General features: G+C 36.4%; 1 protein-coding gene across 1 annotated transcript in view; it reads right to left on the bottom strand.

Moving 5' to 3' along the window:
- Window positions 1-21,271, bottom strand: part of DPYD (dihydropyrimidine dehydrogenase) — an 802,527-nt gene that overhangs the window by 240,942 nt on the left and 540,314 nt on the right. The window contains exon 16 of the mRNA XM_055340016.1: window positions 20,573-20,656. Within this exon, the coding sequence (XP_055195991.1) occupies window positions 20,573-20,656 (84 nt within the window). The remainder of the gene's footprint in view (window positions 1-20,572; window positions 20,657-21,271) is intronic.

Consider the following 21,271-nt stretch of genomic DNA (forward strand, 5'->3'; position numbering starts at 1 on the left):
TAAAAACATGATCTTGTCTACTTTCCTCTTTTTAATCTCCCATATTCTTGTAGTATCAAATCTTTCTAGCTTCTACGTCCAAGAACAACTAATTTAATTTTTCAAAGGATGGTTGGAATGGCATTTCAGTGAATAAGAATTTTTCATAGTATGCCTTAATGAAACTTGGAGACCTGTTATTATTATATGGGAAAAAAATTACCAAGGCTTTTTCTTTCTGATAAAGCGCTGAAACATTCTTATTACTTCATACAACTTAACAATGTTAAGCAGAAGTGGACTTATGTTCTTAATAGAATTAATCAATGTGCAAATGATTATAACCAGTTTCGGAGCTGGCAAATACGCTTATCAAAGTCATGTATGGGAACATGAACTGAAATCTCTTAATTTGCATCCACAGAAAGTCCAGAAAAATAAGAAAGGTAAAGACAAGGTCAAAGCTCAGCACTCAAAGTTTAACACTGATGAATGTATAGAAGTCTAAAAGATGGATTTGTGGTGGGAGTGGAAGTCATGATAAGACTGTTGTCGGAAGCATGCAGAACTCTGGCTCTAAGGGTTTTGAGTTGTTTTTATTTGGCGGCCTTTGAAATTTCTGCTCATGAAGAGGCTTATCATCAGCTCCCTCCTCCCCCAACCCACCACAACTCACTATCACCACCATACTAGAAGGGACAATTCAATTTATTTTTATGACAGACTAGTTTTTGACGTCTGGATGAAGTGTGTTAACTGTCCTATATTTGACTTACAGTTTCAGATATTTTTAAAAACACTATTAGAACAAACAGACAAAACTCCCCCCTCCAAAACCAAAAAAAAAAAAAAAAACCCAAAAAACAAAAAGCAAAAAAAACCCCCACAAACAACAACAACAACAAAAAACCAACACCAAATACCTTGTACAAATACTGAGAACCAGTACATTTCCTCAATGTTATAAAGGTCTTCTGAGATTCCTGTGTGTGTTTGTGTGTTTAATTGTCTCAGCTATCTTCTATGAACTGAGAAAAGCCTTCTTTTGTTTGAATGTGACAGATCAGTTAGAACTGTGGCAACTACCATTTACAGCTATTGATTTCAATGTGACATTAAAGGCCCTAAATTCAACCATTATTCTCTTCAATTGTCACAAACAAAGGTTAATAATAGTTGAGTTTGGACTGAAGGAATCAAGTAAAGATTGCCAACTGAAATTAGCACATTGTTTCTCTCTGAGTCACAAGTCAGTATGAGGGTCTGTGTTCCCCAGATTACATGTATATTATCATCACTTTAAAAATGTGCCTTTCTCCCAGAAGTAATATTTGAAATATAGAAGAGGAAAATGTGGTTTCATAAGAAATCATGCCATTTAAAATAATAAATAATTTAAAAATATATTTCTCCTTGCACAGAGTAAAAACATTTTGTTTTGTTGCTTCCACCACAGCAAAATAATGTTTCTCATAACTGTAAAAAGTGGTATGTAGCATGATTAAACAATATTTCAACCCTTTAGTTCATGCAGAGGTTACCAGCTAGAGGGGAGAAAGGTTTGATTAGGTTTATGTCTTCCATGAGAAATTTTAAAAGAAAGCATGCAACTTCTTTAATATATGAGTGCTGAAGCTACAAATGGCTTTCTCTCATGGGCAGGTATGAAAGAACAAAATCCCTTTACGATAATAAATAGGCAGATAATAGCTGGTAAGATATTATAAATCTTCACAAAAGCAATGGCAAATTTAAAAAGTCTACAAGTCTTTAGAATTTCAACTTGGTTATATTTGTATGATGACTTACTACCTATTTATCCTTTTGGTAAATGGTAGTTTCATGTTCTGAGTCCACTGTTAATATTTTTTAACAAGCATCTTACTTTAAAAAATTACTCCAATAATTTTAATTATTGATTAATAGATTATCATTAAATATTGATAGAGCACGATCAAATTATACTTCTTGTTAGATGGAAACTAGCCATTTTTATACTATTTCATAGAGAGGAATCCTAGATCGAGTAAATGAGTTCTGTTTTCTATTTTTTATTTTTTTTATTTAATTTTATTTATTTATGATAGTCACACACACAGAGAGAGAGAGAGAGAGGCAGAGACGCAGGCAGAGGGAGAAGCAGGCTCCATGCACCGGGAGCCCGATGTGGGATTCGATCCCGGGTCTCCAGGATCGCGCCCTGGGTCAAAGGCAGGCGCCAAACCGCTGCACCACCCAGGGATCCCTGAGTTCTGTTTTCTAAAAATTTTCCCAAAAGTTAACCTGTACTAGTTAATACCTACTTTAAGAAATTTTGGAAATGAGGCAATATAATTTCAAACAAACCTGGTTTATTCTCTGAGTAGACAGAGCAACATTTGGGCCTGAGATAATGCCACATAATAGCATCTCCTAGCTTAATTACAATAATGGTAGTAAAATTATTTTAACTACAGAGTCACATCCTGTGTACTCAACCATAAAAATGTCCACTTAAAACCTGACTTATTGAGATAGTTATATTTCAAAACACAGTAATTAACAAACTGTTCCTATTAAACAATTGTATAAAATAATAAATAAAATTTCCCCCTTCCTAATCTGAGAATTTCTATCCACTAGGAGCATTAATGTCATCTTTTTTTCATTCTCTATCCTATGTTTACATAGGCCTAACTATATATACTTATATATTATTACTATTATTGAACAAAATTCAACCATTTGCTTCTATGTATACACACATACAACATACACTGATATAAGTGAAACTTGTCTTTCACTTATTTCCCTGGATTAAGACATACAGATTTACCTGTTTATGAAATGATTTACATGAACTGATTTGGTGCAGCAGTATGCTTTAAACCAACCTTGCTTTATTGAAGTAAGCTCACAGGGTCATGCCATGTTCACCTTTTTTACGCATTGCTGGACTCAACATGCTGATATTTTCTTGGGTGTTTCATATCTGTGTTTGAGTGAGAGTAGCCTGCAATTACCTTTCTAACACTGACATTTCAACACTAAGGTTATGTCTGCCTCATAACGTGAGTTGAGAGAGCATTCGTTTTATTTGCTACAGTTTCTAATAGTTTAAAATCTCTCCTCCAACCACTTTTCATTTAAGCCACTTCTGGAAGGTCTGCTTTTTCTTGTGCACTAATGACCAATCTGACGGGAATGCTGGTCAGCCAACCTAGAGTTAAAATGGAAATTAGGAATCTTTCTGACTAATTAGGTTTCAAACAGCTTTTGCTGTACGGTATATTCATGGATGTTAAGAAGGCATTGTCACAATTAAGGTTTTTGAAAAAATCCTTTCCAAGAGGATGTTTTCCATCAACAAACAGAAGCAAAATTAAATGCCCGATTAACAAACATAATGTCCTCTTTAATAATTCTCAGCACTCTGGTAATTCCGCTAATATTACTCTGCTATCTACAATTCTTCCCTTTTGTTTCATGTTTTGAATAATTCAATTAAAAGTCTGACAAAGCAATAACAAGGGATTAAATGTTGTCGAATTGTAATTCAAAATAAAAACATAAGCTCTTTCGGAGTATTTATCAAAAATTCTACAAAACCTTTTCAAGTATATGTGATTGTTAGATTCTACAAAATAAACAGTTAACTGCTTATAACCAAGTTACTCTCCTTCCTCTTTTGTGCTCTATCCTAGCAAATGAGGAAAATAAAAATATGTAAAACTGAATGGAAGTCCTTGCAAAACAGACCACTTGGGAAGGGCTTCAAGATGTCTCTGCTTGTCCCACACCAAAGAAGAGCGATGCCTTGTCTTCTTTTCTGCTGTAGTGTGAGAAAAAAGCATATAACATGAGCACTGAAAAGCAGGAGCACCTGAGAATGCTCACCTACCAGGGTTTATAATTGTGGCCCTTTATCTGGAAACTCTTCATGTACAAGACAATGTGAAGGATATGAAAAAGAATATGATAACAGACCTTGCCCTTAGAAAGTGTTTACTCTGACAATGGAGATAGGACAAGAATTACTTTCATGTGTAAACTAACCTCATGTGGTGGTAGGGCAGAAGGAAGCCAAGAACACATGGCAAGGAGAATATGGACTAAAATGTTAACACAATAGAATTCAACACCCCCTCCCTGTTACCCACTCCCCACTACATTCATAAGTCTGCTCTCATTAGAATTAATGATGAAGAAAGATACAGTAGGGAAATCATCCATTCTTACACCAAGATTAAAAGCAAATTAATGATATCATATCATTTTACAAGAGGAGCTATGAAGTAATGATAAAGGGTGCAAGCTTGCAGTCAGATACTCTGACCATGAGTCCTGGCTTGGCCATTTCCCACCTGCAGGAATTTGAATAAGTTACTTAACCTTTCTATGCTTTGGTTTCTTTATCTGTAAAAATAGGGATAATGTTAGTAGTGGCTCAGTGGGTGGGTTGGGAATTAAACAATATAATCCACCTAACACATACAATAAACTCTCAAAAAATGAGAGCTATTTGTTGTTAGCAATGTAAGCCAATCCTACAAATTCTTATCAGAAATGGTAGCGATGATTCCAAGAGAATCAGAAACCAGAATCAGAAACCATAAGGCAGATTCAAACAAGAGAAATGCCAGGTAAACAAAAAGAGGAGATTGAAGAAACGGAAAGATAAAGTTAAATATGAGATGAAAAATGAAAATTCAGTGAGATGAAAGGAGTCTTAGACCTGAACCACCCACATTGAGGGCTGGGAGAGAGAGAGAAGTAAGAATGACTGGGGAGAGTGACCAAAAAAAAAAAAAAAAAAAAAAAAAAAAAAGTCATGAGGATATTGAAACCTTTTTAACTAAGTAAAATTAAACTCTATTTTAATACTGGCTTGGCTATTGGTGGTGAGAAGGAAGGAATCAAACACTTAAGTCATTAGATTTAGTGCAAAATGCCAGGCTTAATAGCTTCCTAATTTGTTGATTAGTATTGTATTATCATATATATATATATTTAAATAATCTGGCCCTCCAAATTGATCTACCGTCTCTCAAGTTCACAATTTATACTGGAATGTGGGTTTCCTGTAACATTTTTATATTTGGTCATCTATATGCAACACTGGGCTACTTTAGTAGGCAGCTATCCTGTCTGACAAATCCGATGTTACCTAAAAGTTTTGGGTAGAGGGGTCCTTGAAATAAATTAACTGAAAAATTAATAGCTTATTTTTAGAGAGGTTGTTTTTAAACGTGATAGGTTTTGTTTTAAAATTGGCACTAGTCAAGGCACAGGAAGAAGTGAGATTCACTTATCAGGTCACAAAATTAGAATAAAGGGATCCCTGGGTGGCGCAGCGGTTTAGTGCCTGCCTTTGGCCCAGGGCGCGATCCTGGAGACCCGGGATCGAGTCCCACGTCGGGCTCCCGGTGCATGGAGCCTGCTCTCCCTCTACCTGTGTCTCTGCCTCTCTCTCTCTCTGTGACTATCATAAATAAATAAAAATTAAAAAAAAACAAAATTAGAATAAAAATAAACATATATGGCATAATTATTTCACATTGTTTTGTATGCTGATCTCAAAATATTATCACTTACTCAAGTGTTTATGACATAAGTGGAATCTGGCTAATAAAAATGCAACAGCAGATCCAGAGGACACTACTATCATTCACTTTTAAAAATTAGGGCACCATGTCAAAGGCATGCAAACCAGCAACAGTACCTTGTCAAGGCAGAGGCATTTAGTAATAACATGGATGAAATTCCATAAGGTGAACTGGATGCATTTCATGCAAAAGCCAGTGTCATTTGGTGTAATCAGCTGTAAAAGCCCTGACCCATAGGAACGCATCTGTGCAAGGTTCCTGATCTTCTCCTCTTCTATCTTGCCACCAAAAATATTTTCCCTGTAACATCCTTTAAGGATGCAAGTGTCCTAAATACCAACTTGCCTATTTACTTTCAGTCTATTGTCTTCCTTTCCCTTTTACAACTATTTCATAGCTCTTTTTTTTTTTTTTTTTTAATTCATGAGAGAGAGAGAGAGAGACAGAGAGAGGCAGAGACACAGGCAGAAGGAGAAGCAGGCTCCATTCCATGCAGGGAGCCTGACATGAGACTCGATCCCGGGTCTCCAGGACCACACCCTGGGCTGAAGGCAGTGCTAAATCACTAAGCCACCTAGGCTGCCCTTCATAGCTCCTTATATCTATTCCTCCCTCCACTTTCTTCCAAGTAAGAAGAAAACAATTAAAAATTGGAAATGTGAAATATATGAGACTCTAACAGGAGCATTTCACTGCATCTGGAAGCTGACAGGACAACTGACTTGAGAAGAGAAGTCATCCTCATGCATTTGCAAAGTGATATTAAAGGGACTAGTGTTTCTTAAAAATAAGAAAAAAATGGATACAGAGAAAGTGAAGGTGTAGAATTCAAAGTGGCAAGAAAAGAGAAAAAAATTATAGAGAAAAGAAAACATGGAAACACTTACCTGGAAATTTGGAGACATGAGGAAATAAAAAGATTAAAAATATAAAGGAAACCAGTACAGAGAATAAATCATTTAAGTGGTAGAAACAGTAAGCTAACTTTTTTGAGTTACCAAAGCAATTCTTATTTAAAGTAACAACTAGAGGGGCACCTGGGGGCTCAGTCAGTTGAGTCTGACTCTTGATTTTGGCTCAGGTCATGATCTCAGGGTAATGAGATCAAGTCCTGCATTGGGCTCCACACTGGGCATGGAGTCTGCTTAAGATTCTGTCTCCCTGTACCTCTGTCCCCTTCTCTCAAATAAATAAATAAATAAATAAATAAATAAATAAATAAAGCAAGTACAAAAAATTTAAAACAGCAATAACACTGAATATAATATAGTAAAAGACAGAGAGGAAATACAAAAACACAACAGAGGTAGAAACTGAAAATTGATGATAATTCAGGAGAGAAACGGATTAGAAGACAGTAAATTTACAAAATGAGAAAATAAGCAAATCAAAGAGTATTTAAAAGAAAGAACTAAATACTGTGAAAGGAAGAGTTTAATTGCAGATTTCATTTAATTCATTGATATATAATAAGTATATATATTGACATAATTAAATTCAGCTACCACAAATACTACAAAAACCCATAGCCATACTAAAGGTCAGGTTATCATTTCTGTTTATTTATTTATTTTTTAACTACAACAGAAAAATGGGTTGAAGAATCTGGCACATGATTCCCTGGTGTTCCCTGCCAAGAAGATTTGAGCTTTCTAATCTAAATGCAGCAAATTTAAGTAGAAAATTCACAAGTTCTTTGTAAATAAATCTACATTAAAATGAGATGAATGCTAGGTCCAAAGGAGTCAAGGAAGAGAAAGTGGGGAAGGCAGGGTGGCAAATGACAATATGTGATGTGTCCACAGAAAGAAGAAACAAGTTAGGGATAAGGGACATGAGCAAATAGTGAATGCAAAAAGAACAAAACTCATGGTGTCCAATTTCCATAGCACCTGCATAATTCCTGACACATTATAGTTGCTCAATTAGTAACCAGTGTATTAACTGAATCAGTGGATGTTCCAACTACCAGAACTATATTTTTCTTTCTGACTGTGTTCATCAATGGAAAAACAATTACGGAAATAGCAGGTAGGTAGATTTGCAAGAAATAGTGTCAAAACAATTGCCACTTTGGACTAGATCTATACTTGGAGGGAGGGAAAGAGACTGAATGATCTAAAATTAGGAACAAAACCTTACAAATTCTATGTGAATTGATCTACAGGGAAGAAATAGGTCTGTGCTGTTCCCAAAGAACTATTCTACTGGTTGCTTTGATTGTTTTTTATTGCCATCAGCCTTGGCACTCCTCTGGACATGTGTTTTGGATTCTTGGAACCGAAATGAATAGTACATACAGTAAAGTGCATCTATCCTGAAGTGAAAATGACAACCACATAACACCATGTAAAAGAATGCCGACAAAAAGAGAATTTGTTTTTCTGCATTCTATGAGACAATAAGGCAGAAAGAAAAAGAAAAGTAAAGCAAATGACTGCATGACAGAAAAGGAGAACGAGGCTCACAACACACAAGACCAAGAAAGGGGGGTGGGGAAGCCCACGAAGGCAGAAACAAGGTAACAAAAAGGACAAAACCAGCAGCAGAAAGGAACTGTCAGGCACAAAAACCCTCAAAACAATAGATAGGAAAAAAAGGAACAAGATGACAGGAAAAGAACAGCATGGAATCTAGTAAGAAAAAGAAACAAAAATTTCAAATAATGGATTTTCTAACACCCCCGCTGTTCCGGCAATGCATTGTGTCACAGTCTCACAGAGCAGTGCATAATTTATTATGGTCACTCACTGCCAGGCTGTTATAAAGGGCAACAGCTATATGAAAATACTCCCCACCGCTGGATGGCTTAATGATCTACCCTTTGTAAAGGGGGTAGGGCTGCGGAATGGCTGGCAAGGGCAGAGCCACTTATGGGGCTGGCTGGCGCTCTGTGTATTTAGTGCTCTCCACCATTTGAAGACGGGGTGAATTCCCTCTTGGGCACTTTTGTGGGGGTTCTTCACCCCTCTTCAGCTTCTCCCAAACAATCACCAACTGGCAGGAGTAGTTTCTTAATGCCTGATACCACGTATTGTCTCCTTTATGGGAACGGTGATGTCAAATCCAAACAACAAAAAAATGAATTTTAAAATAAAAACAGACATTGACAGTCAACATTTATTATGGTGCAATTGCACTGTGTTTTAATCACATCTGGAAATTGAAAAAAAAAACTTCAGGATTTCTCTTTAAAACTGAATTTGGATGCAGAAAAAATTAAAAACACAAAAATTAAGATCGTTCAAATCTTTTTCACCAATTATTTTGAGGAAACTGGCCTTTTCAGTAAGTATTTATACAGAGGAACTTTCATTATTTCCACAACTGGCACTGTTTTCAAAGAGAGATGCATTATTAAGATATGTATCAATAATTTCTATGCCTAAAAAAGCCAGTAATTTTCTTTCTTGAGAGGCAGCAGTGCCCAAGATAAGACGTACAGTCTTCCTAGCCAGAGGACAGGATTTGAATCCATTTACTTGCTGTGTGATCTTACCACACTACTTGGACCTTCTGTCTCTAGGTTCTCCTATCTGGAAAATGGGAATAATAATAGCAAATATATCATAGAGCTGTAGTGAGGATTATAGGAGTTACACCTTGTATCAGCACCTGGCAAGCAGCATGGCAGGCATCATATCTGCTCTCAAATAATGCATGAGGTGGCATTCAGGGAGTGTTTGTAATCCAGAACTATCTGCCATTAGGTACTGGGCATGGAAACATGTGAAAATAAAGCCCTTAATTTCCTGGAGGCCAGGCTGAGGCAGCTTATTTTCTTTCTCTCCTTTTCATCCCCAGATAGTGGCCTTGTTTACATAAGATAGCGAGTTTGCAAAAGAAAGAGCCATTTTGACATCTTTCATCCTCCAAACTCCTATGGTAACATGTAAAAAATGCTCATTCTTAACAAGAACAACAAAAGATTATTGAGTTCCAAAGATAGAATATTTGCAAAGGAGACAAACTCCTGTCCAGGGCACAGGGGATTGTAAATAATATTTATTTGTGAGCAGTATGTACCTCTGGATAAACATATTTACAATGGATTCAAGACACAAAATGGAGAGATCAGACACATGACACCTACCATGGCTGAGGTGGAAATAAACAAAAAAATCAGAACAATGTATTGAGACTGGTTTTAGAGGGAAGTAAATGATTTGAAACATAAGTCTTAACTTACAAAAAATCATTAACCGCTATACTGAGTCATATTCATAAACCGCTCTACTCAGGATTCTTCATTGCAAATGGTGCACATACACACAAAAACCCAACATATTTTGCATGAAGATTTAATTAGATTATTCATTCATTTAGACCTTCATTAATCTGTCCAAAAATTATTTATGTAACCTTCCACGTACCACAATAACATTAATCTCTGGGGATTCAATATGGAGCAAGTCACTCCAGCCTCAGGTCCTCTCTCTGTAACATGGAGAATGTTTTATCTTCCCCCTCAAAGTTGACTGATGAGTGGGGTATGATCCCATGTGTAGGAACAGCTAGCATAAGGCTTACAATACAAGGCACACTGAGTGAATATACTCAACTGTAATTCTCCATAAACATCTATTATTAATTTATTCTCTTGGGATGTATCTATATCATAGTAACACTACTTGCATTGTTGCTATCTCCAAAATATAATTATTTATTTATTATATATTGGGAAAATTGTACTGCACTTTATGCTAAATCTATCATCTCTATAAGAGAGTGAATATCCAATATGTTTAACATTCAAAAGGCTTTATGGGTAAGTTTTTAATTATTTAAAATAAGGATGGATCCATTTAAAAGAAAGTTTTTGCTGAATTTAGTAGTGGGGATTGGAGAGAGTATACTGAAAAATATCAGAATCACAGCTATCAGTATATGGTCTAGGGGTGGGAAGGTGGAGATCCCCTGGGAACTGGGATGAGGAACCATAGATTTATCTGAGGTTAGGTCATTAGATGGATTAAAAATGCGTATCTATCATGGGGAAAAATAAGTCATCCACTATACCATGGAGTAAAAAAGAGAAAGGAAGAGACAGTGAGAATGCTGAAGACATCATCTGCTTTTCTGGATCCAGACAATCATGAAGTGAATTTCAACCTTATACCATCAGTTATATCAGCTAATACATCTGTCTTAGGTTCTAATAACAGAATTCCTCCATCAGCACAGAACAGAAAGCTAAGAACTATCTTGTCACTTGCTTTTCCCTCAAAACCCATATCCAACCCATCCTCAAATGCTGTTGGATATACTCCTTATCTCTGGAATATCCACTTCTTTTTCTCTACAATCACTTCTCTAATCTAAGCTGTAAACTACCATTATATTTTACATGAACAACTGCAAGGTTATTCCAGACAGCCTTCTTAGGCCCATTCTCATGCTCCTCTAATTCTCTTCTCTCAAAATGAAAATACAATCATATCACTTGACCATTGTCACCATCCCACCCATCAAACACATGCACAGGCCTGTGCACACATATATGTGCACACATACACACACACACTCACGACAAACCTTTTAATAACTTCCCACTGCTGTTTGGATAAGATCAAAAAGCTTAACAAGGTGTGACTTACAAGCTCTTCTATAGTCTGGCCTCTATTTTTTCCTCTTCAACACCATCTTGTGCCATATGTGTGTGCTCTAAGCACCCTATTCTTTTGCCCTTGACCATGCCTTGTTTCAACCACAAGGCTTTTGTTCATGCTGTTTCCACTGCTTGGAATGCTCTAACCCACTACAATCATTTCACTTAGTTAAAAATCCTCTAAATATTTCTGTTACCAGACCTGACATCACTTTCTTATATAATCCTTCCTTGACCTTTCCAAGTAGTCCAGAAACTTCACATTATATGCTCTACTCTACTAAATGGAAAGCTCCATGAGAGCAGAAAACATGTCTGTTTTCGTTCATTATTATACTCTCAGCTTTTCACACAATTTTTGGTACATACTAGATAGCCTAAATATTTGTTGAATGAATAAAAGTTGAGAAGTATTTGATGATTTGGTAATGAAATAAAAACTATAGGGTCTCTATAACCTATATCTCCTAAATAGAAAGGTTGTTCTCTAAAAGTTTGAGACTGAGGTGATAGAATGTAGAAAGAGACTCAAGAGTGAACATGGGATAGAAGAATAAAGAACAGATATTAGAAATGAAGGGACCCAATTGTTCCCTCATATACCCAAGTTCTCCTTCATTTGGCAAAACACGGTTATAGCAGAAACAGGAATGACATGCCTACTATGTTGCCATATGATTTCTGGTGTAGTCAAGGAAAAAAAATTGATAAACAAAAACTGGCAATAGAGATCTCCGTCCATTTGACAGACAGCTAAAAGTTTCACAAATAAGAGAAAAAAAATCTCTATGCTACTTTCTGATGGGTCATTAGCATACATTAAGTATAATTGATTTTGCAACTTGATCTATAAGGACTTTCAAAACTAAATACATTGAGTAACAACAGACAGGGAGAGAAAACACTCAAACTAGAAAACATAAATAGCAAATAACACGAGGAAAAAAAGACATTCAGAACATTTCAAAGTCTCTAAAGGTGATATTCATGTTTTAAATTGGTATCTCCTTAAACAAAACTTTTTTTGTAGAGTATATATTTATTAATCATACTGCTACTTAATGAAGTGATTTTTTTTTTGTGAAAGAAAAGAAAGATAGCTAAAAAACATGACTGTCATTAAGACTTCTGCAATGTAATCAACATCAAGACAGACTTCATATTTGTATAAAATCTGTTATTATCAGTAGGGGCTACCTCATGTGTATCTGGGGTGGTGGTAGTTTTAATAGTTCTCTGGGAATGGAGTTGCTAAATGATAGTTAACAAAAGCCATCGAGTCTTCCATCTTGAATCAATACTCCTGGGCTGTAAAAATGCCATGATTTTAATAAACCTACTTCCTTTGACTTACTTTTTGTGGGGGTGGGGTGGGGCGCAATATTTCCTTCAGTAGTCCAGCATATCCACGTGCTTTCTTCCTGCCATTGCTCACCTTCTCCCAACTGGAAGCCCTAGACTGACTGCACTTTAAAAGGCTCCTTCTATGCCAGTGGAAAATGTCTAAAAACTTTATCTCTGAGGTACAAGTTGCCTTAATTTTAAGGTCTTCTTGAAAGTGGTGGCTCTCATGCCTTCCCTTGATTTGTCTTACTCATTATCCTTTCTCTTGCCTTATTATAAACTAGGCTGCCTCTGAATCTCTTAGCTCCTGAGTGCTTACTAGGCTTTGGAGAAGCTTGCTTTTTTAGCCTAATATGCAGTGTCCCGAGTCTTTTGTGGCTTTTAATAAATGACTCAGTCGTGTTTGCCAGTTTTTCCAAATATTCTAGGCTAGTTGGATCTGTGACTAGACCCTTCATTTCACTGCCAGTAATTCTGGTTTCCAACATCGTTTCTACTCTGCACTGCTAATGCCTATTATTCTGCTGTGACATTATGCTATGCAAACTCTCCATGATACCACTGATTAAGATCACAGCCTCTCCCTACCCTACTCCCATGTCTCTCTCTTTGGGTCAAAGGCATTTTCAGTTTATCTTTATGCTATACGTCAGCAGGGATATAGAAAATTCTGCTATACTCTCAAACTCACTGTGATATGATCGTTTGAGGGTGATTTAAAAAAATTGTGAAATGCTATTGCTGCTTTATGTTGGGAGTATAACAAATGATGAGTACAATAAAAGCCACACTAAGCCAAAAAATATATGCATGTTTATTTTTTTAAAGATTTATTTATTTATTTTTATTTATGATAGACACACAGAGAGAGAGAAAGAGGTAGAGACACAGGAGGAGGGAGAAGCAGGCTCCATGCTGGGAGCCCGACGTGGTACTTGATCCCAGGACTCCAGGATCACGCCCTGGGCCAAAGGCAGGGGCCAAACCGCTGAACCACCCAGGGATCCCCTATATACATACTTAAGATGTTTTTCCTGCAACCATTCACCAGTGGTCCACCTATCTGTACTACATACAGTTCTTTTAACTGCCACATGATTGGTGTCATAGACATAAACAAAGATACTCCCTGACCTACAGCAGTATTTCATTTAGACTTAAATGGCATTGCTTTCTGCTAAAATTTATAATTTTGGGGAGAAAGCAATCATTTTTATATCATTAACCAACATTAATAACTAAAACTGAAAAACTCATAGAGAATTAGCTTAAGGCAAAATATTGGAAGTTACATAATTGCCTCTTACACATCTCCTGTAGTTATCTACTTATCCAAGCACCCAGTCTACACAAATGGTTGAGAATTAAACTCAAATAAAAGTTGGGCAACATAATACAGTATAAAGCAAATATTTCTTTTTTTGATCAGAGATACTTTTTCTTATAAACAAGTTGATAAATTATTTTAAAGCACCTCTAAAATTATAATGCCGCAAAGAGAAGAAAAGAGAAAAGGAGAAGTCGAATGTATATGGACAATATCAGATTTCAGTCACTTTTGCAGAAGCTTCTATGCATCCGTTTCTCATAGCTCTCCATGGAATGATGTTATTTTGAGAAGGAATGACTTCCAAACCTGTGAGTGTGATGTTTCAGGGACTCAATGCGCTGAAGCCAGCCTAGCCTTCAACTTTGTAGACCTTAGTTCCAACTCTCTAGTCCAAAGTTACATTCACTAATTAGAGCAAGATTAAACATCACTTTTAGGACAATGTGGCACACATTTATTTTATAGGGGCTAGAGTTAGAAGGAATGAGAGGAATCAAGAACCTGAAACAGGATGTCTCATGGGCATGTACCAGACTAGTATCAAAAAAGTCAATCTAACTCAGCAGTGATCCTCACCTGAGATCCCCAAAAGAGGCCAGGGAGTCACTGTGGCTTCAGTTGTATTTTACCATGGATAGGGCTCCCATATTCTTTCTTCTAGCCTTTAGGGTGTCTCATACTCCTAAGTTCCTGAATTTAATTCCTCTGGGAAATATAGGTAGTATTATGACTTGTCAGTTGTGCTGGCTTTAAAACCAGTATCTTTATATTGTCTCCTCCACAAACATCTAATGGGTACCTGATCCAGGCGGATTGTGGTCATTGCTCACTGGACCCTGTATTGTATATGAGATAGGGTGTCTGTTAACCCAGCTGCTGGAGGAAGGCTTTATTTCCCAAGAGAAATGCTAGCACATCTGGGGCAATGTGGTCCTCACATTTAGTTTTGGATTCTCTTCGTGGTGACAGACGTCTGCTCTCTGGCAAGGGTAAGAGTAATAATCTGTGGTTAATGTTTTATGAAAAATGTTGGCATGTTGTAACAGAAACAAAGCCTTTCTCTCTCTTTTTTAAATAGGCATACAGAGTTTGTGTAAATTAAATTGGACATAGAACAGATCATGAGGGAAATATCAAAGTGTTGTTTGGGTGATCTTAATTTAAGTCAATAATTATTTAAGATCAGTAAATGTTTTAAGATTTACCACTTTTAAATCTGTTTGCTCTTACTTAGCTAATCACCATGAAAGCAGGGCTGCGGATCTATTTCCTGATGATAAAATTAATGCTAAGACTGAGTTAAACATTTCAGTGTTTAGAAATTCTATGCAGAGGATGTGGGTAAATAAACAGAGGGGGCTGTGAGACAGCAAGACATAGCAGGTAATAGCAGTGGCACCACCATCTTTCTTTAGGACATTACTTTAACTGTGAAGCTAGAGTAGTCTTCCCTCTGATTATAGTACCATTTTGGGATTTCCCATTCAAAGGCATCATTACTGAAATAGCTGTGCACTATTTAACAATCACACCTACAAAGAAAGCATCCAAACCACTGAAAAATGGGAATTCTGTAAGGTCCAGGGAAATAACATCTTTGTAGCCTATTAGAATTGTTAGGTAAAGAAATTCAAATCCATTGACAGGGATTCAATCTCTAGGTCACTAGAGATTCAAACGAGAGTATGCTTCTAAGTTTGCACCTTTAAATCTGTTCACATACGATATATTCTTTTTTCTTTCTCATGGAAAGTTTGGTTGACTAATAAGACATACTCAGTTAACAGATTAGATGTCATTTAAAATAGAAGTAGACAGATGATCCCTATTTGGATAATTTCAGTTGAAAAAAATATGAACTCCAGGCAGAGCAAACAATAGTATGCAGAAAGGTATGAAGTCAGGAGTTCCCAGGGCACAGTGCCAGCTTATTCAGTTTTCAACTGGAGATCTGGATATACTCAAATGACCCATAGGAAATACTGAACAGAGCAGCAGATGAGCGTCAGTGACAACTGAGTCAATGGCTATGGGCCTTGCCATTTTGTTCCCTCCAGCAAAGGCAATTTAAGTATCTTCCCAGTCTCCGATTCCTTTCCTCTAAATAAGGGGGTCAAATTGGAAAATCTTTCAGGTTCCTCTCAGTTCTAGAAGTTTGTATTTTACTACACCACATCATTGACACAAAGCAAAGAAAGTAAACAGTTTGTGTGAAAAATAACTTAAGAAAAGTTTTAGAAATTAGCGTTTTCTGACAGCAGGAAAACAATTGTTTCAAGAGGACTACACAACTAGTACTGCGAAATCCAGTGGGGCATGCTGCCTCAGCTCTTCCTTTTTGCCTTGTGGAAGATAAAACAGGAAGGTGAGAAGAGAGGGCATCTTAGCTCACACATTCCATCCACAGCCTCCATCAACTATTTTTTCCTTTGGTGGCTGATCAACGGTCTAAGAATTAAAGGTACTGCTGGCTAAAGAAGGCAGCTTAGAGACTCTTCCATATCAGGGATCTAGAAAGTCAGCAAAAATTCTGGGAAGGGTTGGTTGTGATATTTGAAGGTTGCACTGGAGAGGCACATACTTATCAAATCCATGTTTGGGCAGAAGCACTTCCCCTTCCTGCTATTTACATGAACCTCATCCAGTGTTAAAGGAGAATAGTTAAGCTCTACTTCCTCACTTCTGCATGGCAACGCAGGCCCTCTGTGGCCATATCTTCCCGTAGCTCAAGAGAAAGTTAAGAAATAGGGTGTTTTCTGTCAAAGCCACCTGTTTTTCAAATGTTGGTAATCGTTTTAGAAACAAAGTAAACACAACAACACGAAGTTATTCTAGTTTCTTCAGCTCTTGTCTGAATTTATGTTAGGAGGTTCTGCAGGATGGAATTAAAAATACTTAATAGTTAATAGTAATAATTCAAGGACAAAAGAGGGTTATTCAGCCAATGCTGTAAGAACCCTTTGTATTTAGGAAAAGGAGAAGACCTCAACGAGGTGCCATTTTACCTGAATTTTATAGAATTTATCACTGTTCTCTTTTATTTATAAACTAGTATGTTGGCACAGGAAAATGGTGTATGGAGACTGCACGTAGACAATTTTATTCTGAACGTTAAGACATCAGGGAGGCTCCCTTATTCTGGAGAGATACAACATCTAAATAGTAGACTCAGGCTTGCTGCTGTTTTTATATATTTAGAGAAATTGGAATTTAGAACTATAGATGATTTTAGAGATACCTTAGTACTGTACTGAGCTCTTAGTTAATAATATTCAATGCTTACACTGGAGTACCAATTTATTAAGAACTGTTCTTGGAGACTTCTCTGTATTTAGGTTTATATGCTAATTAATAGTTGGCAACTGCTGACCAGATCTTGACCTAGGAAGCAAGGAGGCTTTAGTTTTTTGTTGTTGCCTTGTTTAGTTTTTGTTTTTATTTTATTGTTGCTGTTCTTGTTGTACAATGGGATAAAATCTCAACCTCTTCAGAGGGTTATTATAAGGAGGAGAAGAAAACGAAAATATTTTTTCATGTTGCAATATAACTGACTTTTTGGAGTGTACACAACTAAAGCTAGAGCATATTTTCACTTTTGCTTGACCATCAAAGTTATCAGGGTTTTTCTGTTTCACTTTGGAGGAAATATACAATTCAAATCCCCAAAGTCAGCTTGAGATTTCCTTTATTTCCACAAATTCTGTAAATAAATGATTTCTATATATTGTGGAGTAGAGGTTATATAGCTTTGTCAGTTCAAAAATTGGACAATTTTTGGTCACTTATGGGAACATTTATAAAGAGTTTAAATAAACAGACATGTTTTAACATATACATATATAGTTAATATAAAATCATTTAGATACAAAGGCAGTATTTTTCACTTATAAAATATTTGTAAGAAAATATATGACACAATGGAGGAAAAACACGTTTAGAGAGGAAAACATATGACTATACTGCGATCCTCTGCCTCTTCTCACAGGGCTAAAATTGTGATGATTTCTGGAAATACCAAAAGTGGAAAAAATACAAGAGAGTGTTTTCAATAGACAAATATTCTAGGCATGGGACTAATGTCAGTTTGTCTCATTCATGAAGAAAACACCTATTGGGCTCTGGCAATACACACAGCTCTTATGCTTTGCACACACGGAGTTTCCAAGAGATGGAACAGAGGATCGCACTGCAGTGGGGAAGAGGAATTGGAACGCCTTCTCAATCCCTCAACACTGAGTAGAGATTTCTCATGCCACCAGCTTACAAGTGTTCAACACTATGAAGCTCAAAGAGAAAGGAAGAGGCAATGGGAACAGGAAGTAGAGAAAGAAAAAAAAGGAAGTAAAGGAAGAAAAATGAATAAGCCCTAGACACACCTGTGACTGCTCTACAGAGAGTTATAGTGAATTTTTTTTTTTTAAATAATGCATTAATATTCTTCCTTCCCTGCATTTAAAATATCGAAGATTCCTGTGTCCTGGGGCAGGCTAATCATTTAAAATATGTTGGCGCGAAATGATTAAATATGTTTTATTTGTCCATTATATGATTTAAAAGAAAATATAATTCAAAAGAAAATTTGTAAACGTGGCTAATAAAGACTGGTTTTAGTTTTAGAGATTATAACTAGTTGTTATAGACTGCAGTAAGAGATGAAGAGGGACACTATATCATGCTTAAAGGATCTATCCAACAAGAGGACCTAACTATCATTAATATTTATGCCCCTAATGTGGGAGCTGCCAAGTATATCAATCAATTAATAACCAAAGTAAAGACACACTTAGATAATAATACACTTATACTGGGAGACTTCAACACGGCGCTTTCTGTAAATGACAGATCTTCTAAGCAGACTTATCTTTATATTGGAGACTTATCTCTATTTAGGCTTATATGCTAATTAATAGTTGGCAACTGCTAACCAGATCTTGACCTAGGAAGCAAGAAGGCTTTAGTTTTTTTGTTGTTGTCTTGTTTAGTTTTTGTTTTTATTTTATTGTTGCTGTTCTTGGCATCTCCAAAGAAGATCTCCAAAGAAGAAATGACAATGTTCCCAAGTTTCCTTCAGCGTAAGGTACCATGGTTTTTGGAACATATGTTTTCCAAAGGTTTTAGAAATCTTAATACTAAGTCTGACTGCAAAATTTTAATGCTTGGTATCCTCATTCAGCCAAAGGCTGTGCAAAAATTTATGTACCTAAATAACTCTCTGGAGAGGATACACCTAAGACACTTAACAGCTGGGTAAGTTGAGATGTGTTCACAGAGCCAAAGCCCACTCTAAAAAATAAGCTCAAGGTTGGGCAACATTTTCAAAATAATTGCCATTTCCGTGGCAAGGAATATATATTAAAATGTATCCTTCTTTAAAAGATTAGTCAACAGATTTAAATATTCCATAGCTGTTTTTCTCCATGTAACTAAAAAATATCTTGGGTCAAAGTTTTAGGAACCATGTAAGGGATAAAGAAAGAACCTGACTACATCAGACTCTGTCCAGCTGTCCTTTCAGAAGCCTACCTCCTTTCAATCACCCAAGCCTTGCCCCAAAGAAGTCATGATTTAATACAATATTTTCCCACTACTGACTAATTCTGAGGCTTGGTTCTGTCACCACCTTGACTGATCTTCTGGGTAACCTGTAGTGAGTGCAACAGAGGATATATCTGAAGACCATCTGACTAAGCCCTACGCTCCTGCTGCTACAAGAGAATGGTTTCTTCCCAAGTTACAAATCTATTCTGAATGTTAATTAAATATTTACAAGGTACTTTAAAATCCTCCCTGAATGCTAATATGAAAATAGCAACCTAGGTTCATTGGAATAAGCAGAAATTTGTGCCCTTCCAAATTAAGGGCCTCCGGCCTCTGAGTTTAATTCAAATAACCCAAAGACTTGGGGGGGGGGGAGGGGGCGGGAATTGAGCACCTACTATGTACTAGGCCCTGTGCCAGATATAAAGACAAAAGTAAACTTTCCAGGACTAGAAAATTGTCATAAATGACAACATTTCATATTATTTAATTCACACCATTTCCCTCTGGGCTTAAAAGCCAAATTAGATGCAAAACACTCACCTTTTTAGCATTAAGCTTTTACATTGCTTCTTAACATACAACACTGTATCTAGTTACATAAAGATGCAGTATTTTCTACATATTAACATATATTTCCACATTTTATTCATTAGGTTTTTGAAAGTATTTTAGCATGAAGGTTCCATTTATTGTATCCCAAAATAAAAATAGCATCAAAGTCTTTTTGCAACTCCCAAAACACAGTTAGGGAATAATGATCATATGCTAAAAAATGTAAAATGCAATTTGTGCTGTGCCCCATTTACTACAAAATCACTACGAACAATGCATTTTGTACAGTATATTGCTCCAGGGAAACTGGATCAGCATCAGGAATGAATAAAGAACATTGCATTTGAAATCAGCTAATTCTGCTTCAGTGCTTTTAAAAACTATTTGTTATGATATTACTTCCTGTCAAGCACATAATGTGATATTTTCCTCAATAAAACTAAACAGTTGCTGTAATTTCAGTTTCCCTCATTTTCCACTTTTTAAGCACTAAATATTTAAACAATGCAGACCTGGAAGTCTCAAGCCAGTCATCTGATCCACACATCTTCTTGCCTAAGGTATAGTTACTATCCATACAGGGGCCTGTTCTGTCACACAGAAATACGTGATGGCAGCTGTTGAGGTCCTTACCTGCCCGCAGGCCAGGCCCATTCCTCTTTCTCCCATGCCATGTGGACACGATAAATTTAACTCCAGGGCATCTGCTCCAGAAGCCTTTACGACGTGGAAGGAAAATGCAAGAAAAGGCAAAGCTTTATTTGTCTCGATACACTTTCATCATTGGTAACTCAGCATAGGTCACATTTGTCAAATTTAAACTCTTCCATTTCCTGCATTACAGCTATCTTGTGAGGTATATTCTGACTCTCAAATTAGAGTGTCTACTATAACAATAATAACCACAGCAAATATTCACTAGTGCTTTTGTGAGAGGATATTCACTACTCTATGTGCTTTATATTTGTTACCTCTAATTCTCATAATCCTCAGATTAATAGGACACCAGTTTTGCAGACAAGGAAACTGAAGCACAGGGGAGTTAAAGACAAACCTGGGATATTAAATGACACTGCAGAGATTTTAACTCAGATTTGTTTGACGTCACATTTTTTTCTTCCCTTCCCTACACAGCTTCTATCTTTTATAGAAGCAAATCTTACTAATTTTGGATAATTGGTACTGGAAGTTGTAGTGCAAAGAAAAATGTAGTAGGCTACCTGGAATGCATATAAGTAAAACTTGAAATGTTTTTAACTGAGAATCAATTGTATTGTATAGAAAATAGGTCCATGATAAGAAACATGGAGTGATCATTTTTATCTTTAATAA

This window comes from Nyctereutes procyonoides, unplaced genomic scaffold (genome assembly GCF_905146905.1).
Source record: "Nyctereutes procyonoides isolate TBG_1078 unplaced genomic scaffold, NYPRO_anot_genome, whole genome shotgun sequence".
Classification (NCBI taxonomy): Eukaryota; Metazoa; Chordata; class Mammalia; order Carnivora; family Canidae; genus Nyctereutes; species Nyctereutes procyonoides.